General features: G+C 46.0%; 1 protein-coding gene across 3 annotated transcripts in view; it reads right to left on the reverse strand.

The window, feature by feature from the left end:
• Positions 1 to 248: 248 nt before the first annotated feature.
• Positions 249 to 25,822, reverse strand: part of RC3H2 (ring finger and CCCH-type domains 2) — a 50,847-nt gene continuing 25,273 nt past the window's right edge. For 2 of the 3 annotated variants that reach the window (XM_082208807.1, XM_082208808.1), the window contains 12 exons: positions 23,144 to 23,455; positions 22,040 to 22,272; positions 19,309 to 19,730; positions 17,948 to 18,124; positions 16,114 to 16,269; positions 15,434 to 15,647; positions 15,225 to 15,309; positions 14,100 to 14,181; positions 13,793 to 13,927; positions 9,555 to 9,662; positions 7,079 to 7,227; positions 249 to 5,889 (listed from right to left, as the gene is read on the reverse strand). In XM_082208807.1, coding sequence (XP_082064933.1) covers positions 5,673 to 5,889; positions 7,079 to 7,227; positions 9,555 to 9,662; positions 13,793 to 13,927; positions 14,100 to 14,181; positions 15,225 to 15,309; positions 15,434 to 15,647; positions 16,114 to 16,269; positions 17,948 to 18,124; positions 19,309 to 19,730; positions 22,040 to 22,272; positions 23,144 to 23,455 — 2,290 coding nt within the window. In that variant the 3' untranslated portion in view covers positions 249 to 5,672. The remainder of the gene's footprint in view (positions 5,890 to 7,078; positions 7,228 to 9,554; positions 9,663 to 13,792; positions 13,928 to 14,099; positions 14,182 to 15,224; positions 15,310 to 15,433; positions 15,648 to 16,113; positions 16,270 to 17,947; positions 18,125 to 19,308; positions 19,731 to 22,039; positions 22,273 to 23,143; positions 23,456 to 25,822) is intronic. The other variant, XM_082208809.1, reaches the window with a different exon arrangement.

Genomic DNA, 25,822 nt, shown 5'->3' on the forward strand with positions numbered 1-25,822 from the left:
GCTATCATGTTCCTGCAGAGATTATCTGTCCCAGAACCAGTCCACTCTGCTTCAGAAAGGACTTTCCCATCCTCTGTTGCCCAATACTTTTTAAACAAAAGACACCAAAGCATGTGATCTAACCTTTGAGAAGAGCAAGCTATCACTGTGAATGCCTAGCTAACAGTTTCCACCTCCAACCTCAATGTGCAAAAATTGAAACAACCCCCCCCCTACATGCCCATGTTTAGAGAAGAAGGCAATACAAGTTAAGGTGGACAAAATGTTTTATTTTACGGCATGCAAATACATGTCAAGTACTGCAAACTTTTTTCTATTAATTCTCTCTCAAACACTGAAAAAACCCACGATTCGCTAAAGTCCGTGTCCAGCCCAAAAGCTAATTATCTTTTCACTTCAGTGCAACAGAAAAGACACGCACACAGACTTCACTCTGCTATTCAGGCTAAATCACAAAGCCCACACCCATCACTCAAACTTCCCTCCCCAAAAATACAGACCGTACGGTCTAAGCTTTCCCATGTAAATCCTATTCCTATAACACAAAAGGGAAAAACAACAGAATTTGGAAATCGAAAACGGAACTAAATGGAATAGAATTCATCCCCCACCCCAAATAGATCCCTTTTTTATTTTACAGATTTTTTAAGTTAAATTTTTTTTTTAAATAGAAGCTGAGTATGCATCATTAAAAATGAGGCATTAAATCCACCGTAGCGATGGTGTCTGCTTTATTATACATGATGGGTGTACACCATCTTTTATTTCATTTACATTTCAATCGAACAATAGATTTGCAAAGAAAATGTCTAATACAGACGTAGAAATATTCACACTTCAGCTTCACAACCGGTTGTAGAATTGACAAACAGCCCTCTTTTCCCAAACTTTCTGGGCCAAGCAGGTTTATAAAAAGGTTAATCAACGCAACAATAAAAGAAAAAGTGGTGTTTTTCTTTTCCTTTTAACTTCCAGGGAAAAGAATATGTAGTATATAGTATAAATGCAGACAGCAGATACTGCAAGCGAAACCACAATACTTTGGAGTGGCTGTACAGGGTGTGTGTGCAGTACAAAGAAAAGCCACGCATGTTGTATCACAACTACAGTATAATCTATTTGTCTGCACAGATAAGGAAAATGCATGCATCCCCATGCCTTGGACTAAATAACCGAGGACTCTCTCTGGGTAAGCAGGTGGGATCTGTGCAAAAGTGTACTTCGCCCTGTTTTCTGGCACTCAGAAACACAGCCAGAATTGTTTTTATTTTTAATTCAAACTCTGTCAAGTATATAAAGTGTCCATTAAAAAGCTTCACAAAAGCCTGTGTGTGTGGTGGACAGGTATTTGCTCTCTCAGTTTTGGGGCTAGTGGGATGCTCACAGTTTTGGCTCACTCCACTCCAGCCACCCCACTCCACCCTTACGCCTGGTAATATCGCTTTGCCAGCAAAGCACCGCGCTGCTGCCCTTCCTCAGAGCCAAGGAAGTGGCTGAGAGTTCAGGCAGGGGAAGAACACGCCCCAGCAAAACACTGTGTCATGCCATGTTATTTGCAAATTCAGTCTCTAACTATAGAACTCCTAAATACAAAGGGCTTAAAAATAAACGTCTCCCACAGGTAGTGAATGGCTGGCTATTGCCCCCTCCCCAAATAATATTGGGGTGTGGATGCAAGCACTTAGATTGAACCCTTTGCAAAGCAGGCCAGGCCTAATCAAATACTGAGAAATGCCAGCCGCTCACAAAATTAGACATGAAAACTGCTCACCACAAGAAAACCCACAGCCAAGCCGCATGGAGTTTTTGTTTGTAAATGAAGTTTATTTCACAACAGACCTGGCTTTCAAATTATCAAGAAAGAATGCAAGAAAGGATACTACCAGGACTTCTGTTCTGGCATGTGCCACAAACACTTTAGGCAAGCACTGTGTTCTACACTCCAACTGTCACCAGGTATTAATTTCGAACAGCGCATCCGGCAGGGACCAGTGGTCAAACCAGGCCTATCACAGACCTGCCACTCTTCCTTAGCACAGGCCAGCAGCTTCTCTATGCAGCTCAAAGTCTCATCTACCATCACACTCAGCATTTGCTTCACATCTGAAGCTTGGCTACCCAAAGCACTGAGTCAAAACGAAGCGGGAGAGTAAATGCACATTATGAGGAAGCACAGCTGAAGTTTTTCTTGCTACCACAATTACCCCCCCCCCCAGTATGCGTGCCCCCAATCCCCCCTGCACCTGCCTACAAAAATGCCACCTGCTGGCAGAGGGCAGGAGCCACCCTCCTCTGCTCTCTCCTCTGGTTGGCCTAATATTCTAAAGACACAGCTGCAAAGCAGGCTGTGGTGCTGATTCATCTCAGCACCCATCCCTCTGGCTGTCCCAAAGACAAGGGATGCAGAGCTTCTTTGCCCCCCCACCACCACCAGGTGCTGCTGCAACACAACTCCCATCACCTATGACTATTCTTGGCCATGTTGCCTGGGGATGCCCAAGGGCATCCAAAGGATGTACCATAAGTTGACTGCTCCACACCCAGACAGGCTAGTTTGTACAAACTGCTTCGGAGGTGGACAACGCCCTGCCAGAACGATGCCAGTTCCATGGCGAGAAAGTCCCAGCTGTTTCATTGAGCCTGCAATTCTCTGTGTTGAAGATTTAAAGTACAACCTTGGAGCAGAGGCTTCCTGTCAAGTGTGTGGCCCTTTCTACTAAACTACTGTAGTGCAGGAGTTCTCACTACCTCTGCCAAGGAAGCACAAAGGCAGCTCGTTCCCAGTCCAGGTGGTAAAAGGACAGCAGAAATATGGTGGCTTTTAAAATTATGCGATGCCACTGGACAAGTGAACGAAAAACTGTAAACAATTTATGCCACGCCCCCTTCCCCAGCAGCACAACCAAGGTCTTACTATATAGTCACCCTTGGATTGTACTGGCGCCTGGGGGAGCTCCGGTTCACAGAGGGGCTATTTCCCTGAGGGCAAAAATGAGGATCTCTCAGACTTCTAATATTTGTCTATTTTTGCAATAAAATAGCAATTCATTTTCTTCCTCCTTAAAAAACACGTCACCTGCAACACAGAAGATCTTATTGTTTAAATATCCATGTAAAAGAGAGAGAGAGAGAGGCTGTTTTGCATATATCTCTATATATCTGAAGTTACATATAGCGCAAAAAAACAACAACTTTTGGAAGCATTTCAAATGTAATATTTATATATACAAGATTTCCCAGCTGGATCAGAGAACACAATAACAACCCAAATGGCATTCCACACCAAAATCAGTTAATCTTAACAGTCACAAGTTTAAAGAAAATGGGTACTTTAGTCTCAAATCCCCAGCTGCCCTGTTTCCCTTGTTGCAGGAGTGAGGTGGCAACAGGAGGAGGAGCCTGAGGAATTGTCCCATGAAATTAAGAGAAGGGATTTGGCTGTCCTATTATAAATAGCTCTTTGTGCCTTAGTATTAAATAAGTGGCCGGGGTCTTTCACAACATCACTGGAATTATATATATTATATAAATATATATAAACTAATGCTTGGATTTTTTTTCAGATAATAATATTTACAACATAATTTTTTTCATGAACTTTCAAGTCAGCAGATATAAAATAAAAAAGGATGCAAGTCAGTATTGTAACCCTCAGAGAAATGCCTGTTTTTGCCCCACCCCTAATCCAGAAGTGTGCACGATATAGTTTCTTAAAAAAGGAAGTGAAAAGAAGCGGCCTGATCCTGAACACGGGGTGGCATCCCAAACAGTCACCAGCTCTGTTTTGCCAGTAGTAACATGATCGTCTCTTTTACAAGCCGTTTGCTAGTGGGACGAGCCCTTGAGTACAGTATACCTGTGAAAATGTCACTTGGCTAAAATATCCCAGTACAATTCTCCAAGTAAACAACTTCACAGAAGTTAATTATCAAACACTGCAAAAAAAGGAGAAGAGGAGTAATGCAAAAATAAGAACTAGAAAGCCATAGAAGACAAATGAGGAAGGTCTTATCTTGCCAGCAAGCATTCTTTTGCTCTACCACCTTCTGGTTGCCCTGAGTTTCTAAAGCAAGAAAGTAAAAGAAAATACGGCTCAGGGCCCAAGAGGTGTGTGTTCTTATTTCAGGTGATGGCTCCCTACTCACGTTTCCTTAAAGTCACATTTTAAAAAGACACATTTATTCGTTGTTCTGTACAAGCCGAGCTAAAGCTATACCATTAAGTGTTCAAGGCCTTGTCAAGTGTTGTCAGTAATAAAACCTAAACACTAAACTTCCCAGTAATGCTATAATCAAAACAACACAATGAATGTCAAAAGAACTGCTAATCACTTCTTATTTGAAAAGTACATCAATAGCAATACTGTGTTGTCAAGTCAGTGCAAATGTGACAGAAAATGTTTCTTTTGCAGGGAACGGCTGATTGCTGAGGCTCTGGGGACTGATCTGGCCGAAGGAGCTGCACAACTCGGAGCCCAGGGAACAAGTGCAGGGGGTTATTGGCCTTATCCACACTTAGGTTTTACCCTGCTCTTTCTAGGCAGAGGTCTACACTTTAACGAACTGCGTCTCAGTGGCTTTTTGTGGGGGTTCTGCCCTAAGCTTTCCCTGTGAAAACCTGCTCTTCAAATATGAATTGGAGCAAACACCCATTTGGGTTTTCTGCAGATTGCTCTTTGCACTTGCTGATCTTTAAAGAGCGGGTTTTTTGCAGAGAAAACTCCAGAGGGGGAAAAAGGGGGAGGGATCCCCAGATTGTCCCTGGAAAGAGCAGAGGAAGGTGCCGTACTTTTCCATGTATTAGACGAGGGGGCTTCTCATAGACGGAAAAGTACGGTCAGTGTGGACAAGTCCGTTGTTGTCGATGTAACAATTCTGCTTACAACTCAAGAGCAGGTAAAGAGACAGAAGATGTAAGCACTAGGATGCAGGCACTTCGATTTTGCACTCTATTATTTGTACACAGGCAAGTTGCTTGATATGTGGAAATACCAAGCTCTAAATCAGAAGAGGGGTGGGGTAGGGGAAATGAAGGGGGAGGGCCAGACAGGAATATGCAAAGTGCTACACGACTGCATATAATGCAGTCGTGCAAAGATAAAAGGGAAAGGAAAAAGAAAAAGTGTATCAACCCTGAATTAAGTCTTATGTTAAGAGGATCCCCAGCCCACCTCTCTCTTTCTCTTTCTCTTTCTCTCTCTCACATGCTTATTTCATGCAAAGTTCCACAGCTGAAGAAACAAGCAACTGCAACCAGATACAAGTTCCTCTCTCATGAAACAAAACAAGGCAAAACAAGTGAGTTCTATTCCCATGAGTCACTTCACCCCGAGGATCTGCTGGCTTCAATGAACTAACTTGCAAATTTATCTAGAGAGGCTGTCTCTCAACAAGAACGGCTCAGAAGGCGCCCTGGAATTTCCACAAACAAATTAAAAAGCTGCTCTTAAGCTTTTTACAAACCACTTGTGGAACGTGAACACCTGAGCCTAGCAAAGTGGTTTGTTTTCTCTTTTCTTTTTCCAGAATGCAAAGTTGAGAGGGGCCTGATGTATCAAAGAGTCCACAGGAAACAAATCACCCCAATAGTATTTTCTTAAAAAATATATACATTATATAATATAGTGTAAATGCTGCCTTAGCATGATCACGAGCTTGAAAACGTAACACCTCTCAGCTGTTAACCATCTTGCCATTTGCCACTGGCCTTAAAAAGTCACTTTTCCCTTCTGCCATGATGTGAGCTGCTGTGAGGCTGTGGGCTGTCTTGAGAATGAGGCTGCCCACTCCGGAGGAGGAAGCTGTGATGGGCAGGGACGTCACCCCGCTCACAGAGGATGCCGTTGGCTGGCTGAAACAGGTCATTGGCAGGGTTGCTTTCTGCTTCTCCCTGGTGATTTTTTTTGGGTGGGGGGGAGGGAGGGAGCAGAGGGGAGAAGGGGGAAATAAACCCTGATCATTATTTAAAATAGAACACAGGAATTTCAACATTCTCACAGCAATCCAAGGATGTAAAAAATAAGGGGCAGTGAATTATCCCTGATAGTTTTGATACCCTAGTTGAGTTGTGATTTTTCTTCATTTTTATTACTTATCATGACAGATAATGAACAGATGGGTTCTGACAGAGTGGGGGGGGGGGGAGAAGCTGTGTTCATTAACCCTGAGCTCTCACACTGCTAATAACCCAGAATCAGTAAATTTCTCTCCCTTCTCTGTGGAGCCACTGGTGTAACTCTGGAGCCTCTTGAGAGAAACTAGCAACACAGCAGTGACCAGAAACACTGTTGTGCCATCAGTTCTCAGAGCCATCTCCTTTCTTCACTCATCACAGTGGCTGAAGGGCCGCTGCAAATGAATGGGAGAGACTTGGAGGAGAGAAGGGGAAGAAGAGAGAAAGAGCCTGCCCTGTGTTGGTGCCCTCCATACATTTCGAACCATAACTTCTATCAATTTTAAGATTGCATGGGGCTGGTGTGAGCCCCCAAAATATGAAGGGCTCGGACTGGGTAAGTCTAAGGAGTAAGAAAGAAGAGACCAGGCAAGAGAAGGCCAGCATTTGGCAAGGAAGCATGGTGGATTTCTCCACTAAAAACACCCCTGAGGTGCTTGAGACAGCTTTACTTGGTCAGAACAGCAGTGGCTGCTGGGGAACCCACAATAGTGGATTCCATGGGCTTACAAATCACACAGGCTTATATAGCCATCCCTTCACCTTAGCTCTACACCAGCATAGAAATTAAGTCATGTTCTCAGAAGAAAAGCATGCCTGGATTATTGGAGCTGGATGCCTAATTCAGCAAGGAGAGCAGGGCGCAGATTTTCTAGCAGGCTAGCTCAAGGATGAGTCCTTCCTGCACAGAAATGATCAACACATTCTTTATATAATGTGAGAAAGCAGATTCTTTCCTCCACTTTTGTGAGTTTCCCAGCAGTCACTATTGTCCTGATCAGGTAAAGCTGCCTTAAACATTGCAATGGTGTACTTATTGAATAAATGTGCCACAGGGGACACCAGGAGAGACAACAAAGGCTCTGTATTAGGGCACAGAAAACTTCTGTTTCTGTCTGACACTCACAGAATAGCAAGGTCTTCACCTAAGGTGGGCCTCGCCTGCTGCCTGGGCTCTTTTGGAGGCTGTTCCAGAGGGTGGCCGTTCTCCAGAGCTGACCCGTTGAACAGATGATCGTCCTGGTCGCCAATGCCAAGCTGCAGGCTCAGAATCTCCTGGAAGTAGAAGGACAGCGTTAGCCGTGTGGGAGTGGGGGGTGCTGCCAACCAATCAGAACTCCCGCACAAAAGATGGAGAAAGGTGAAGTGGAAATGGCCTTGCTGAGAAGGAGCTGGGAGGCTAGAGGGCAGACCCTAAAGCTCCCTGCCATAGCCACCAGGGATTCCTTGTGGCCAGTCCTCAATGCCTTCTTTGCCTCAGTCTTCTCCGATAAAGAAGACAATGCCCGACCTGAAGAATTTGAAGCAAATGATTCAGCAAAGGAAACACAGCCCAGAATAACTAAGGAGATAGTACAAGAATATTTGGCTAGATTAGATGTATTCAAGTCTCCAGGGCCAGATGAACTGCATCCAAGAGTATTAAAAGAACTGGCAGATGTGATCTCAGAACCACTGGCAGTCATCTTTGAGAATTCCTGGAGAACAGGCGAAGTCCCGGCAGACTGGAGGAGGGCAAATGTTGTCCCTATTTTCAAAAAGGGGAAAAGAGAGGACCCAAATAATTACCGCCCAGTCAGTCTGACATCAATAGCAGGGAAGATTCTGGAGCAGATCATTAAGCAAACAGTCTGTGAGCACCTAGAAAGGAATGCTGTGATCACCAATAGTCAGCATGGATTTCTGAAAAATAAGTCATGTCAGACTAACCTGATCTCGTTTTTTGACAGAATTACAAGCCTGGTAGATGAAGGGAACGCAGTGGATGTAGCCTACCTTGATTTCAGCAAAGCATTTGACAAGGTGCCCCATGATATTCTTGTAAAGAAGCTGGTAAAATGCGGTCTTGACTATGCTACCACTCAGTGGATTTGTAACTGGCTGACTGACCGAACCCAAAGGGTGCTCATCAATGGTTCCTCTTCATCCTGGAGAAGAGTGACTAGTGGGGTGCCACAGGGTTCTGTCTTGGGCCCGGTCTTATTCAACATCTTTATCAACGACTTGGATGATGGACTCAAGGGCATCCTGATCAAATTTGCAGATGACACCAAACTGGGAGGGGTGGCTAACACCCCAGAGGACAGGATCACACTTCAAAACGACCTTGACAGATTAGAGAACTGGGCAAAAACAAACAAGATGAATTTTAACAGGGAGAAATGTAAAGTATTGCACTTGGGCAAAAAAAATGAGAGGCACAAATACAAGATGGGGGACACCTGGCTTGAGAGCAGTACATGTGAAAAGGATCTAGGAGTCTTGGTTGACCACAAACTTGACATGAGCCAACAGTGTGACGCGGCAGCTAAAAAAGCCAATGCAATTCTGGGCTGCATCAATAGGAGTATAGCATCTAGATCAAGGGAAGTAATAGTGCCACTGTATTCTGCTCTGGTCAGACCACACCTGGAGTACTGTGTCCAGTTCTGGGCACCACAATTCAAGAAGGACACTGACAAACTGGAACGTGTCCAGAAGAGGGCAACCAAAATGGTCAAAGGCCTGGAAACGATGCCTTATGAGGAACGGCTAAGGGAGCTGGGCATGTTTAGCCTGGAGAAGAGGAGGTTAAGGGGTGATATGATAGCCATGTTCAAATATATAAAAGGATGTCACATAGAGGAGGGAGAAAGGTTGTTTTCTACTGCTCCAGAGAAGCGGACACGGAGCAATGGATCCAAACTACAAGAAAGAAGATTCCACCTAAACATTAGGAAGAACTTCCTGACAGTAAGAGCTGTTCGACAGTGGAATTTGCTGCCAAGGAGTGTGGTGGAGTCTCCTACTTTGGAGGTCTTTAAGCAGAGGCTTGACAACCATATGTCAGGAGTGCTCTGATGGTGTTTCCTGCTTGGCAGGGGGTTGGACTCGATGGCCCTTGTGGTCTCTTCCAACTCTATGATTCTATGATTCTATGATTCTATGAAAATATAGGGGAGGGAGGGTCCAGGGCCAGTGTTAGGGGTATGTGCTCTGCACATAGGAGGTCCTGGGTCCAATCCTCCATCTCTACATTTAAAAGTGACTTAGGGAAGTGGGGCTGAGAAGACCCAGATCTGAACTGATGGAAAGCTGCTGCCACTCAGGGTAAACAGACTGGGCCAGCAGTTTGACTCAAAAATTCATGCAAGACACAATTCTACGGAATGGGGAATCAATACTCAGAATTTTATGAACATCTCAGTAACACTGCTGTGTCTGAACTGGGAGTCTGGCAAGGCTGGGATTCAACCAGAGTTTTGGTCTGTGATTATTTCATGCTTTACATGAAAACTTAATAGGAGGGCCACCAGCTCTGGATTTCTGGGATAGTACAGGATGCAAAGACACAGACACATAGGCATGTTCAGTGAATCAAGGAAACGGCAGTGTTCATGTACCTCAATTTGCTCTCCCTGCCCACCAAGCTCATCGGCATCGAGGGCTGACAGTTCCAGTTCAATGTCTCGGTCTGGCTTTGTGTCTGCACCGTCCTCCGGATAGTCAGACTAAGAAGCAGGATAGGAGTGGGGGGAAACAGACAAAGCACAACTGATTTAAAGAAAGGGAAAGAAAGGTATTTCTATGAGATCGCCTTACGGCCACTCAACCGCTTCAGTCAGCAGAACCAGCACTGTTGTAGGTGCCACAGGCCACCTGCTCCACATTCAAAAGAATTTGATATTTTAGTGTGGCAGCAAGCACACCCTGAAACTCCCTCTAGGTGTTTTCACTGTACTCTATCTCTGTTGTGTTTTTTTTACTGTTAAAAACAGTTGTGTTTAGGTAAGCCTGTCCAGATGTTTAGAAAACTGGTGTGAGTTTTAATCTGTTTTTAGTTTATTATTTCAGCTTTTCAAAAATCTTAAAATTATTGTTAATTCTTCTTACTGATAATTTTATTTTTTTCCTTTTCCTTAGGCTGCTTTGATATGTGCGTGTGTATTTACAATCAGGCGGCATGCAAATTTTACAAAATAAAATAATAAAATAAAAGTTAGGGACCTGGATCTTCTAAATACCTAATGGTTAGGGACTGAACTAAAAACAAACAAACCCATTTTGACAAGGTCTGGGTCCCCCGCGTCAGCTATGTAAACAGAAGTACATTCATGCATACTTATGGAGAAGATATGTCGCAGGTAGCTGAAGCCTTGGCGATGAGTTCAGTGATTCAGTTATACGGCAGTGTCCCTCCTCCATTTCCCTTCTTACATGTGACTGACATATGCAACGTGTAGCCACTCAACAGGTTGGCTGAAGCTGATAAATGTCATTTGTTATGCAACCAGAAAAACATTACTCAGAAAAAAGAAAGGGAGGGAGGGCAGTGCTCCAGGAGAAGGGCAAGGTGTAGAGAGATGGTAAATAAAGGAGAAGTAGCTGCTGTTCCTGTTTCCACAGAAAATGGGGGATCAGGCATACAAGAAACTGGAAGCTCATAGTGTGTCCCTCAGCTGCAGGCAGAAAGTGCTTCTGGATTACCTGTTTATTGGTCATTCATCCTGATTTGTTTGGAAGGAGATTAGACAATGTTGGCTATTGTATGAGCATTCACTCCTATTTGTCTGCAGGGAGGTTAGAGGGCAGGTCTCACCCTACACTTTCCCAGTGCATCTTTGCATTCACTTTCCTTACTGAAAAAAGTACTGACATTTTGGGGGAGCCTGCCTGTTGCACAAGACCTTGCAGCCAACTATAACTGCATGACCTGGATTTGCCCATAAGTGGCAGGTCCTGCCCTGTTTTGCATCTGAAGTGAGAAATATATAAGCTGCTGAATCAAGCCCTAACTCAGGCACTGCTTTCTCCACTTGCTCTTGGAGGAGACCTGCCCCTTGAGAACACAAGGTGCCCTTCTAGGACCTTTGCAGGCTGGCCAAGGAAAAGAGTGGGCACATTTCACACAATGCCATTTCCTTCTTACTGAAGTTGCCCCTTATCTCAGGCCAAAGACATTTGTGGAGCTGGAACACTTCTGGGCATTACATGGGAAGGCAGAGAGTGACTAACTGGGATGTGTCCAAAGGAGAACGTGACAAAGATGGCGAGTCAGCTAGTTTTGTAGGTGGGAGTGTTTATATTATTTACTTATTCTGTTTATATCCCACCTTTTTCTCCAAGGAGCTCAAGGTGGGTCTCCCCTCCTCATTTGAGGTAATATTGGGCTGAGAGGCAGTGACTAGCTCACTGAAGCCAAGTGAGTTTCACGGCTGAGTGGGGATTTGAACCCTGGTCTCCCAGATCCTAGTCCAACACTCTAACCACTATGCCACACTGGCTCTCAGCATTGCTCTGCTGCTCATCTTTGTTTTGCTAATGTTTTTTATTACTGCTATGCAGGAGGGCTGGTGTTCAGTTTTTGTTTTCCAAGTATGCTATATGGAATATTTATGGGTTACGTGATTCCCTAACCCCTTTTCTATTGTATAATACATTTATGCCTATTCATTTCTTTGCAAGTTGCTTGGAGACCATTGGGTGGCAAGCGACTAGAAAGCTTAGGAAATAAAGAAACAACTGAAAGGCTGCCCCCAAGATCAGGGGCAGGGGGCTTCTTTCAGCCTGAGGGCTGCCTCCCATTCTGGGCCAAGCCTCCAGGGGTGAAACTCCAGTGGTAGTTAGGGGCAAGAAGCATAAGCAGGTGGAGAAATTAATGTATTACCCTCAGAAAGGAGGCTAGTTTCTACACAGGCTCACCCCTGACAGATGACAAAGCAAGTTTGTTTTCTATTGCTCCAATGGGTTCAGATTACAAGAAAAAGGATTAAAACCAAACATTTGACAGAACTGTGGGATAACTAGCCTCATATAACTAACATGCTTAAGTCTAATTAATGCATGATGGGGTTAATGACATAGAGTAAACTGTCCTGCCAGGCTTAGCTAGGTCACTTCTCCTTACCTTGAGGAGTCAATAGATAACCAAGCCTATTGTTCCCTTCCAGTCTACCTGAGCAGCTCAGCGTTTGAAGAGGTTTCAGCTGGTTGTTCCAGCTCAACCACATGGCTCTCACAAGCCACTCTGGAGTTTCTACACCAAAATTTTTAAAATTTAGGAATCATCATAATCATAATCATCATCGTATATTTATACTGTACTCCACCCATCTGGCCGGGTTTCCCCAGCCACTCTGGGCAGCTCCCAAGAGAATATTAAAAACACCAAACATTTAAAACTTCCCTAAACAGGGTTGCATTCAGATGTATTCTAAAAGTCAGATAGTTGTTTATTTCCTTGACATCTGATGGGAGGGCGTTCCACAGGACGAGCGCCACTACCGAGAAGGCCCTCTGCCTGGTTCCCTCTAACCTCACTTCTCACAGGGAGGGAACCGCCAGAAGGCCCTCGGAGCTGGACCACAGTATCCAGGCAGAACGATGGGGGTGGAGATGCTCCTTCAGGTGCTTTTACCACTTTGTGACTAAGACAAGTTTTGCTGCCTGTGCAACTTTCTGAAGCACATGAATCTGACCTTTGGAGAGTTTGTAAGCAAAATGTATTTAATTGACAAAACGTGTTGCCTTTTCCCACGCAGGGGGAAGAGAAAAACTTTTGAAAGAAACCTTTTAAGGGGACATTTTGGAACTCATTTGGAGGGGCACGTTTTAAAGGTCTAACAGCCTATATTCCCATGCTTTACTTTGCTGCATACTTTGTGAGTTTAAATCTCTTGCTGGGGTTCTCTCACCAAAGAGAACTTGCACTAAACTTGGATCTTGGCCTCTAGGAAATTATCATATACAGTGGTGTTTTTTTCTGGGGGGATGCAGGGATACGCATACCCCTAAACATTTTGTGAATCTGATGTTTGGCCTCATTGAGGGGCAGTATTTCAATATGAGCAGGAAAATGAGAGTACCCCAAACATTTTTTTTTTTAGAAAAAAGCACTGCTCATATACATACACATATACAATCACACCTTGGGTTACAGATGCTTCAGGTTGCGTTTTTTTTGGGTTACGGACCCGCCGAAACCCGCAAGTACCGGAACGGGTTACTTCTTGGTTTTGGTGGTCACGCATGTGCAGAAGCACTAAATCATACTTTGCACAGGTGCAGAAGCGCCAAATCACAACCCATGTGCCGCTGCGGGTTGCAAATGTGCATCCTGCATGGATCACGTTCGCAACCCGAGCATCCACTGTACATATACATATACATATACCAACAACAACAACAACTTCCTGATGGTACTGAGCTCCTCAGCAGGGAAGGCAGCAGTCTGCCTTCATTAGAAGAGCTTTTTAAAGCAGAAGTTGGAGTAATGTATCAGGGAGATGGTAGCAGTGGTCTTCCTGCCTAGCAGCAGTAGGCTGGTCTAGATGACCGCTGATGTCTCCCTCCAGACTCTGTAATGCATTTACAGTGGTACCTTGGGTTACAAACTTAATTCGTTCTGGAGATCCGTTCTTAACCTGAGGTACCACTTTAGCTAATGGGGCCTCCTCCTGCTGCCATGCGGCCACCACACGATTTCTGTTCTCATCCTGGGGCAAAGTTCGCAACCCGAGGTACAACTTCTGGGGTTAGTGGAGTTTGTAACCCGAAGTGTTTGTAACCCAAGGTACCACTGTATTCTAAAAGGGGTCCCTCCCTTCAGTGTCTTCTCCACCCAGCTCAGCTACTTTTTTACCTCGCCGTTTCTCAGACTGATTTCATTGCTTAGGAGGGTCAAAGAGAGGGGGCTTCCTTCTGCCAGGGAGCTCCATTTCTGCTGCGTGGCAAGTGCGTTGGCCTCTCTCTGAAGCAGCAACGAGTTACTTTTGGCCTACATGGAAGAATAACAGAGCAAATGGCAGGTTGGAAGCAACACTCATTCCATCCCTCCCTCCGCCCTGCAGCTCATGGACCATGCTCAACAGACTGGCCGGCCCCCTGTAAATTCTCCATCCCCCAAAAAAATTCCAGAGCAGGAGGCAAAGTTGCCGGATCAGCCATACCTGCTGCAGTTCGATGCTCAGTAGAGCTCCAGTGCTAGAATGCTTTCTTGGGGCAGGCACATCTGTAAGGATGAACTGGTCCCTTGAAAGAGGAAGGAAGGTTTAGAAGTTGCTCCCTGCACATTGCTTGGAAGCAGGACACTGGACCTCTGATGAAGAAGGAAACAGAGGGGGCTCTTGAGGTGGGCCTGCCAGCCAGGGGTTTCCTTTCATCCTCAGACCTTCTGAAGGTGCACAGAAAGGTCCAGGGATAAAAGGAAATTCCCAGCTGACTGGCCTGTCCCAGGATTCCCTCCTCTCTGCAGGAAACTGATGCCCAGCAAAGAGACAACTGAACCTCTATCCCCCACCCTCAAATTGAACAGCCTGGTATGAATTAGTCTGCACAGGGGTCGCTGCAGAATGCCAGGGAAATGACTACAATGGGGTTTCAACACATCGTATTTCATGCAGGGCAAATGTTGTCAGAAAGCACCCTCATCCGAAGCCCAAGCCCAGTCGCCACGCACTGGCTCTGGCAAGGTGGCGCTCACTCCATTCTATCGTCCTTGTATTTATTATTACATTTGCATCCTGGCTTTCCTGGAATGAGCTCCAGGTGCAATCCCCTGGTTCTCTCCCTCCCCACATATTCCTTTTAAGAATGTAGCAAGAGCTCTGTTGGATTAGGACAGGGCGGGGGGCACTAGCCCAGCATCCTGTTCTCACAGTGGCCAACCGGATGCCCCAGTAGGAAGCCTGAAAGCAGGAGCTGAGTCCTTGTGTTCTCCAGCAACTGACATTCAGAGGCAGACTGCTTCCCACAGTGGAGGGAGAACACAAGGCATCCTGGCTGGCCACCAGGTATACCTGCATCCTCCATCCTTGCAACAACCCAGTGGGGTATGTTAGGTTTAAAGAAAGTGGTTGGTGCAGTGAATGGTTGAATGGGGATTTCAACACAGATCTCCCAAGCCCCAGTCCCACCACTGAGGAGCTGTGAACTTAGCGCTGACTGCCGTGGCCTGAAAACTCCTACTGCTTCCATGGGATCTGGCAAGGGATCTGGGCACGCTGAGCTTAGGCGAGGTGATGTCCAGGATGGGCTCCCCAGATGCCCCCTTCGACAAGCGCTCCCTCACCTACCGTTCTCTGAAAGGCGCTGATGAAGTAGAATCGGAATTGTAGGAGCTCCATCTTGAATCAATGGTGCTGACGTAAGGGGTGTAATCTGCAACAGGCAAAAGGTGCAAACTCAGCTCAGGCCAGAGAGAATCCTGTCCCCCACCCACACCTGCTACCCTGGCATCCTCTTCTATATCGTTTCCAAGGCTCCCGACCAACCCAGCCCATACCTGACATGCTGACTGGCTTTGTAGCACTTCCTTGGGAAGCAGTAGCTTGAATTGGGTCTGTCGTGTGATAACCCGTGCGCGACGACCTGGAGATGGCGCCCCATTTGGAGATGATGGGCCCATCGCTGAACGGAATGATTGGGTCTTCCTCCTTTGCCCTTCTCTGGGTGTCGAAGAGGTGCACCCGCCTCTTCATGTCCCCGCTGTCCAGATCCTGTAAAGCCCCACAAGAAAAGGAAAGCCCAGAGATAGAATCACAGAACAGTAGAGTTGGTAGGGGCCCAAAGGGTCACCCAGTCCAGTTTCCTGCAGTGCAGGATCTGGCCTGCACATGGCCTGGTGCGGCAGGGAGGCTCATTCTTAGGCCCAGTGTAACATTTTGCACTCATAGGAACCCTTTTAGAAGCAGTTCCCTTCGGAACGTCATCTGGCAGGGCATCCAAATCACTTCTCACAATCCTTACAACAACCCTGTAAGGTGCTCAGGACAATATATTTTCCCTTATGCGGTAGACTGGGGGAGGGCACTCGTGCGTGTGTGCACGTTGACGTAAGATGAGGTTAAGGGAATCATGTTTTGGAAACTGGTCCTAAGAAAACCCAGCACTGGCAGAGGGAGAAGCGCTGGCTCTGAGCCTGGCTACCAAGAAGAATGGGCTCCAGAGGGGAAGCTGCCTTACCAGGAGCACAGCACCAGAATTGGCAATGACGTCCTTGGGCTCTGACTCAATGGCACTTATGCAGGAGCTGATGGTGCCACAGGACCAGGGAGAGTAGTGGGAGAGGCGGTCGTCCTCGTACTTGGAGCTATGCGGGCTGCTGGCACTCTCACAGAACTGCAGAGAAAGGAAGACACCAGGTAAGTTCTGTGGGGTGGGCTTTAATCGGTAGGAGAGGCTATATTCATTGCAAATCATCTCTCCAGGTGCCCTTGTGTGCGGTTTGAATCAAGTTTCAAAACCCCACCCTTGGTAGCACAATTAAAAACATAGGAAATAGACTGTAAAACCTTGGGGGGGGGGCTTACCCCTTCCTAACCCACTTAAAGCATCAGGCAACAGCTTGTCAAGTTTATAATCATGCACTATTTCACAGCAATGGCAGAAGTAAAAAACTATGCAGCCAAAATACTCGTTATTTACAGTATAACCAGCTTCAGGCTTGTGCCTGGAGTCGGAGCAAGTGGGGTCTGCTGTCCTCCAAATGCTGGTCAAAAGGAAGAGAGAGTGGAACAGGAAATACTATATGTTCCTACCTTTCCAGCAGAGGAGGGAAAATGACACCACACAGAGCCCTCTCTACCAATTTTATTTCTATGGTCTGGGTATCTGCCTATTAGCAATACAGCTCTGAGGATTTAGCCCCCTCTCATGCTAACTAGCAAGAACATGCATTTGTTAGATTTGGAGGCTAATCTCCCACAAGATCACCCCAAAGGCCTTTTGTGTTTTTCCCATGTCAGCAGCAGAAACATCTGCACATTTGGGGATGCTGTGCTGTACAGAGTAACAGAAGAAAAAAGGAAAGCAATTTCCCTGCGATGAGGAGGTTGCAGGGAAACACATGGCAGAAAGGGAAGAGAAGGAAAAGGGAAAGGAAAAGGGAGGTGGGAACCAAAGATGAGTAAGAGCAGGGTGCCTGCTGAAGTTTTGTTTCCACTAGGAGGGTGGCAGATAGGCCTGATGTGGGAGGTTTATCTTTTGATCAGGCAGCCATGCTAACCAGGACTGCAACTTAATAAAACAAAGCCAATAGATTCACAGTGCAAGAAAAAAGATTCTAACTAAACCTTAGGAAGAACTTTCTGGAGGTTAAGAGCTATTTGACAGTGGAACAGACTCCCTCAGAAGGTGATGCATTCTCCCTCATTGGAGATTTGAAATCAGTGATTGCACGGCCCTCTGCAGTGCAGGAGGCTCAACTAATGACCCTTCGGGTCCCTGCAATTCTGTGATTATGAAAAATCTCCCCCAAACAGATAAATGGTCCTATGCAATTTGTTTAATCTCAATATCCTTCCCCAATCTAAATGCTGGCCCTGGTGCAAACTGCTATTAGCTTGTGGTAGGGAGGGGGGTGAGAAGAAGAGAAAGAGGTTGTAGCTGCCTTGTTCCCCTCCATGAAGTTAATAGCAAGTGGGTGTGTATGGTGGGGGGGGGGAGAGATTTGGAAAAGGAAAAGTGTCTAGGAGGATTAAATCACATCCCAGCTCTTCAAAGCAACCATGCAGGACTACAAATTATCAAAACAAAATTGGAGGAGATCCCAAGCCTCAGGACCATCATTGGTCATTAGACTACAGATGTGGCCTTCCAGATGTTGCTGGAATCAAACTACCATCACTCCTGGCTGCTGGGGAGGGGAGAGCCTGGAGCCAAGCCATATTTGGAGGGCCACAAGTTCCCCACAATGCCCTATGGAGTTAAATCCCAAGGAGAAAGGAGTGCCAAAACGTCTGGTGGAGCAGTTGTGCTCTTCCCCCACCCACATCCCTGTAGCTCTCTGGTGCCTTACTTCTCGGCTGAAGTCCACGTTGAAGAGAGGGGAAGGAGGAGGAGGAGGAGACTGTGCGGCTGCAGGCAGAGTGGAGGAGGACACGAGAGGCGTTTTTGGTATGTGGCATGCGGCCCACTGCTCCGGCTTCCTCCGCAATGGGTCGTCGTAAGTGGGTTTCAAGTGGCCACAGGGATCCTAGGAGAAAGGTGCCAGATCAGGACCGATTAACATCACATGGAACACAAGAGTCAGCCGCTCAAAGGCTTGTGTTGCAAGAACACAGGAAGTTGCCTTGTATGGAGTCACACCATTAGTCCACTCAGCTCAGCACTGTCTCTGCTGACTTGTGGCGGCTCTCCAGGGCAGGGGAGATTCCCAGACCTGCCTGAACCTGGGGAGCCAAACCTGGGACCCTTTGCACGCAGGGCGGGTGCTCTGCCACATCAGCGGCAATGTAGAATTCTGTACTGTTGGATGCTATTTCATGGTCTGTTGTAAATATACTGTTGTGGGCCGCCTTTATATTTTACATGAGTGGGTGGCACATAAACCTATTAAATATATAAATGTTCAGCTGGCAATGCAAGGAAGGCGTTAAGCTGGATCTCCTCCCACCATGCCCAAATTCCTCCTGATCTGAACCATGCGACGGCAGATAAAATCAGAAATACACAGTATAAGCTGTCTTATACTGACCCAGACCACAGGTCCACCTAGCTCAGTACTGTCTACACTGACTGGCAGCAGGTTTCAGATACAGAGACGCTCTACCACTCAGCTGCAACCTTTCCCCTACACTCCCACACACCCTTCTCTCTGATACTTCCCCCAAAGGAATTCACCAGCTGGCCAGGAGCTTGCACTGATTAAACAAAAGACAGGCAATAGCAACTTCCCAAAAGGGGAAGCAAGCTTTGTATCCTGCCAGCCTACAACCCAGAAGTGTGCAAGGATTCAAGTGTGGTACTGGGGTAAGGAATGTGGGGAGGAGGGTCACAAGGAGTCCTAACTGGCCCCTGCCCCAAGAGCACTTGCCTTTGCTCCCTAGGTTTGCTTTGTTTCACCTCTGCCTTGTTTCATGCAGCATGGGAGTGCTCTTCAGCTCAGAGCCATAAACCATTTAAACAGAAAAAAATCAGGTCGCAGAAATGCCCCAAAGTTCTAAGACATCATCTCATTCGGCCTAGGGAGCTTCCAAAAAGGAAGCCACACAGGAGAGTAATTCATGCAGCAAGTTTAAGAGTCCCAGGCAAACAAAATGTGTCTCTGCCTGCAGGCAAAATGGCACCAGAGGCCCTTGAGGTGGAGCTGGGTTTGGGATATCTGAGAGGCCTCAGAGCAGTAAGGAACAAAGCTCCAGTGGCTAGTGGGGAACCTACCCTCAAGGAAGGCACCGTCCTCTGGTCAGCCGGCAACTGACAGGCCATGGAATGGTAGCTGTCCAAAGAGTTGTATCTCTCCCGCAGGAAGGACTGGTAGACAGTGGGGTGGACGACGTCCATGGGAGGCAAGGAGTTGCTCCGGATTATGTCATCCCTTGGGTACATCTGCGGCCGCCAGATCCGCCGGCTGTCGTAGAGCGGGGCATACATCCCAGACGGGACTGGCCCATAGGGCTGCGGTGGCGGTGGCGGCTGGTAAGGAGAGCTCAATCTGTCCCGAGGGGGGAATGCGCTGTAATGGTCGCCGTATGGCACAGAAGCAGATGGGAGGGCGGATTCAGGAACATTGCTGGGCCTCACAAAGCGAGGGAGGCAAGGGGCCACACCAGCTGGGACTGTCGGTGGTGCTGGGTAGTATCCTATGGAACAAGAGACACTTGCTGAGCTTGGCCTATCATCTAGAACTTCACATTGTTCCAGGGCCAGTCTGCACATGTAGCAGAATTAGGAAGTAGGGTGGACTGTACCATGTTCAGGTCCATTTTGAATGCTTCCCCATGCAAAAATTAATAATAATAACGATATCCCCACAAGGAAAAAACTGGCACAGCAGGGAGCAGACTAAGCTACAACTTCGCTAGTGTTCTACTTGCAGGGAGACGTTTTCTTTTAAAATTATCTTCCATCCACCCACCTGAAGCCTGCAATGGTACAGATAATTCTATCACCTTGTTTTTGCTGCATGCATTGACCAGGTCTTCTTAGCTGCCAGAACTTAGCTGAACAGAACTTACTTCTCTACATAAAAACCACTCCTCTCCTCAGAATATAAGCCCAATAATAATTTCTCCCCTCTGTACACATTTAAATGGACCAGAAATATTCTCTTCTTTATATGCCACAATGTAGACTGACATAAGGCAGCTGCTGTCAGTGGAGTAAAGCTATTGGTAGAAATATTTAAGAGAAATCAAAAGTCAATGAGCTATATGAATTTTACAACATACAGCTGCTAAAGGTGGGGGAGAGAGGGTCATTTCTCATCATGGTTCCCACTCACCCACAAAGCCTTCATTAGTCTCCACTGCCATTAACTACAGAACAATAATGGTTGCTACTGTTAACTGACACTTACAATCACCTGTCTTGGAGGCCTGTGGTCATGCACAAAGGTAAGCTATAAATGTTAACAATAAATCAACAGCTTTGTGGCACCTACACATTAACAAAATGGCATAATGTTTTCTATGCTAAAAGTGTGTATAAAAGTAGTTTAGAGGCGGAGTGGGTGAGGGTGAGTTCTGAACAGTACAGATGCTGCTTGTATTACCAATGCAACTTTTTTGTGAATGACCACTGTTAATAATTATCATTGTTTACTTTTCTGAATTTTATTTACCTCTGACCTCATTGATGAAAAACCCCCACCTCCTCAATGTGCAAGCAGAATAACATTTCATTTTTCCCATCTACAAAGCCTGGTGACAAAGCCTGAGACCCTTTGTCAATTTTGCTGTGATATACCAACACGGGTACCTCTCTGGTAATTGTTTAATAAATACCTGATTAATCAATTTACAGCTCAATTCTGTGCATGTTTACTCAGAAGTAAATTCCACTATGTTTAGTGGGGTTTAGTCCCAGGTAAGTGTCCTAAGAATTGCAGCCTAAATCTGCATATGGGTATATAAAATATTTCCAAAAGAGGATGGGGGAAGAAGAGGAGATATTTTTGTTTGCAGATAGCATATTTGTTGTTGTTGTTTAGTCATTTAGTCGTGTCCGACTCTTCATGACCCCATGGACCAGAGCACGCCAGGCACTCCAGGCATATAGCATATTACACATGTAATAATAATAATAATAATAATAATAATAATAATAATAATTTATTTATACCCCGCCGATCTGGCTGAGTTTCCCCAGCCACTCTGGGCAACTCCCAATCGAGTGTTAAAAACAATAAGCATTAAATATGAAAAACTTCCCTAAACAGGGCTGCCTTCAGATGTCTTTTAAAAATAGGATAGCTTCTTAGTTCCTTGACATCTGCTGGGAGGGCATTCCACGGGGTGGGTGCCACCACCGAGAAGTCCCTCGGTTACATGTTACATGTGTTGCATCTTCTTTCTCCCATGCAAGCAGAAGGAATGCCTTTTTTTAAGGTGCTTGCATCTCTTTGTAATATACAGTTGTATTAAAAAATAAATGTTAAAATCTGCCACTCAATATTTATTAGGAAGCACATTTTCAGTTGATGTTTTGAAACCAATCCATCTAGGCCAACTTTCCCCAGGTGCCCACCAGGCGCTTTGGACTACAACTCCCATCAGCCCCAGCCAGCATGGCCAGGCTGGAAGAGACATTGCAGTCATGTGCTGGGGCATCAGACTGAGGAAGCTTGAGCTACACACTGTGTGAAAAAGTCCTTTCTGTCCTGAAACTTACACTATTCTGCTTCACTGGATGACTCCACTAGGTTCTAGTATTATGAGAGGGGGAGAAAAACATCTCTCTAGACACACCACATAATTTTATACACACAGTGGTAAAAGTTTTACTCCACCAGTGTGGGCCACCACTGAAAGCATGAAGGAAGAGGACTGCCCCTACTTGGGGCCTAAAGGACAGCAGGTCCGATGGCCAGTTCCCTCTGAAGGTAGGTCCATGATCCAGAGGTGGCCACAGAAAAGGCCAGGTCTGCTTGAGTGCCCTGCCAGTGACTCACCTGCTTGCGGGTACTGCTGGGGTTCATAGGAGAGGTGGGTTCTGGGATCTTGAAAATACTGGAGGCTGTCAGAGTGAGGCGGGTAGACAGGCATTCGAGCAGCAAATGGGCCAGCTTGGGGCGTGATGGAGTTCATCTCTGTGCCCACAGGAGGAGGAGGCGGCGGCGGAGGAGGACCTGCTGAGGTAGCTGCCACCTGACTGACAGGAGTCTTCGAAAGGGAACCAATTTTACTGGAAGAAATTCAGAAAGAGAGAGATTAAATTTAGCCTGTCTCTTGAATTATAGAAATCTTGGGGTAACTTTTAAAATTTAGGCACGTAGACAAAACCTCTAATGTTGATTTTAAAAAGCATTCCCTACATGGCAGGAGTGGGGAGCCTGGGGGCCTTCCAGATGTTGCTGGACCCCCAATGCCCACCATTCCTGGCTACTGACCAGGCTGGCTGCACACATCACAGCAGGGGCCTTCTTGAGAAGAGGAATTGCCTCCTGCATTGATAAACAACGTGTTCATGGGGGAGTAATGGGAACAGAGGGAACATAGGAAACTGCATTATACTGAGCCAGACCACAGGTCCATCCATAGGCGCCGACTCCATGGGGCCTGAGGGGGCCTGAGCCCCCTCAAAAATTCGTTTGGGGGGGCTCTGCCCCCCCAATAATCTCGGGCGCCCCTCCAGCAGAGCGCCACCGCCGCCCCTCCCCCAGCCCAAAATGCACAGGGTCGGGCTGCATGCCTCCTGCCCTCCCTCCCGAGCAAAAGCTCCACCCAATTTCCTTCGGAGCTGATTAATAGGCGCAGCACGCTCTCCCCTATTCGCTCACGAGGCGGCGGCGCCACTTTATCTGCATATTCATGAGCTTTATTATTATTCATGAGCTTTCCCGGGCCCCCCCAATATTTTTTATAAGTCCGCGCCCCTGGGTCCATCTTGATCAGTACTGTCTACACCGGCGGCACCAGCTCTCCAGGGTTTCAGGCAGGGAGCCTCTCCCTGCGCTACCTGGCAATGCCACTGGGGACTGAACCCGGGACCCTCTGCTTGCAAGAAAGATGCTCTGCCGCTGAGCTATGTTCCTTCTTTCAAGCACGGCACATACTTTTCAGAGAGAGGGTCTGCCAAGGAGCCCGGGGTGTTCTGTCCATTGGCTCCAGCTTTCCCCGCTTTCTTCACGTTCTCCAACACCATCATGGACGAGGGGTCGGCGCAACGTGGGATCAGCTGGGGGCTGCCACTCTCCAGGCTCACAATGCCGTTGGTGCTCTGTGCCATCTTCCCAGAGCTCTCCGCACTTCCCATGATGGAAATGATGCTTCCTGTCGTGGTGGAGACTGCGCTCGTGACACTGGCTTTGCCTAGCAGGGGGAAGGTTCTCACTGTGGCACTGATCTTCTTGTTCCTCAGCCGATACCTGTGGTTGCAATAAAGCAGTGGGCATGTGAATTTAGGTGACACTTCCCTTCAAAATTACAGGAAGGGCTTTATTATGCCAGCTTTGCCGTTTCCTTCATTTGGCACTGGTATGTTATTTTGAGTATAAACAAGACTCCGTTTTTGTATCTACACACACCACTTTTAATTGTTTTCTGAGATAAGGAGGGGAGGAAAAGGAAAACACACATTCTGCGATCAGAAACAGGGACGGCTTCTGAAATTCTGGGGTTGTCCCTGGAAAATCAGGATACCTGGAAAGCATGCATATGCCTTTTTTTAAAAAAAATACTAATTTTCTTTTCTCTCATTACAAATATACTTATAACATACAGCTTACACCACATCTCTCCCTCCCCCCTTTTGGACTCCCCTAAACTTCCATTTTTTATTTATTAACCTCATTCATATATTCTGCTGTTTTCTACAAATATCATATTTTTCCTTTCCTTACATTATCTGCTCCCTATCCACAAAGTTGTGAATGTTTAGTTAAATCCTACCATCAGGTCAATATTCTTTCTTTGTTTCTGCAAATATAATTAAAAGGTTCCCACTCTTTTTCAAAATCCCTATTGTCCTTTTCCCGAAGCCTGTGTGTCAGCTTCGCCAATTCTGGAAGGCAGGCATATGCAGAACAGCTTCCACATTTGTATGGGCCTCAGATTGCTCAGAAAAGCCCATTTATTATTTCTTAAATTGGAACTGTGTGGTAGAAAGGCTGGCGCCCTCATTATACATCTTTAGGCAGCAGGTGAAAATGGTCTTCGACCAGGCTTTTGGCTGACAGACACCCAATGCTCTTTTAAATGTGTTGTGGGAGGGGGGGGGGTTATTTTCTTGTATTTTTATGTTGTGAACCACTTCGAGATCTATGGATGAATATAAATTAATAAATAGATGGTGATGGTGATAAATTGAATAGGGCTTGCCACAGCATCTGAAGATGTTCCAGGAAAAGTCAAACCAAAGGGAGACTGGACATCAGGGAGCCATCCCCAAAGCTAGATCCTTTTGAGTTGTCTTGAAGGAAGGGTCACTGCCGAGACTCCCACCCACTTCCCTCCTCTGCCCCACAGTTCTCTGTCTCTAGCTCCATCCCCCCTCCAAATCTGAGCAAGGGGAGCTCCTCTTCAAATTAGAGGCAGGTGACTGTTTCTGCCAAAAGTAATTTGAGAAAGGCTACAGCATTACAACTCCTCTGGTCAAATGGTGGTGGGTTTTTCTAAAATGGTTTATTTATTTACATTTCAAAAAAAATAATCCATTAGTAGTTAATTCAATTTTTAAAATTATAGAAAATTGTAAAATTGCATATTTAAAGCCTTTTCAGTCTTAATAATTCATGCTGTGGCATCTTTTGTATTCCCTTGTAAGACTCTTGCTGTGTAATAAGCTTGTTTGATAATCTTTATCATTATTGCTTGACTGTCTCTCATGGTATGTTAAAGTATGCTGAATAAAATTTATTCAGCCTCGTGATTTTTTAAAAAAATCTCTGCCACTTTTCAGTTTGTTTTTAGCTAAGCAATCTTTGTCAGTGCCAAAACCTTTTGACCAAATTCACTTACGGTGCATTCTTCAATGCAGGAAAATAACATACTGTGCAGGTAAGGAATTCGATGGAAACCCAGTTGATTAGATAACAAAGGAAGTAATGTTAGTATCTTAAACTTATGACCTAAATGTAGATGAGATGGAACGTTTTGGAAAGCTTGCTATCATTTAAAGAAGTTCATGATTTAGCTAAGCCAAATACTTTTTTTTGCAGGGGGAGGCACTGTCAAAGTAAGGTACATCAACATATTTACATGAAATATGAGGGTGGTATCCAGCTAAATAGACCTGCTAGCGCAAGTGTAGAAAACCTTTGGCCCACCAGATGTTGCTGAACCACAACTCCCATCAGCCCCCCAAGTGATGGTCAGTAGCCAGAGATGATGGGAGTTGTAATTGAGCAACTTCTGGACGGCCAAATGTTTCCTCCTCCAAGCATACCTGCCATCTTAAAGGCAAAAGGGATCAGGAATTACTCACACTGAGATGTTGGCATGGCTTCAGAACAAAAGGAGGCCTCTGAGGATGGAACAAGAGGACAGAGAGAGAGGCAGGGATGGGGGAACTACAACTGCTGTTGGATGACAACCCACTCCCATCTTCCCTGGTCTGGAGTCAATGGGAGTGGAGTCCAACAACACCTGAATGACCGCAGGCTGCCCACCCCTGCATTAAGGGAAAGCTCTGCATAGGAAAATAAAATTATAAAAGGGATTGAAAAACTAAAGAAAATTGAAATGCATGTGAAAAGGGCTAAGTGAAGTTAAGGTTTTGTCTGCAAGGAAACTGT

The sequence above is a fragment of the Podarcis vaucheri genome, assembly GCF_965113315.1.
Source record: "Podarcis vaucheri genome assembly, chromosome: Z".
Lineage (NCBI taxonomy): Eukaryota > Metazoa > Chordata > Lepidosauria > Squamata > Lacertidae > Podarcis > Podarcis vaucheri.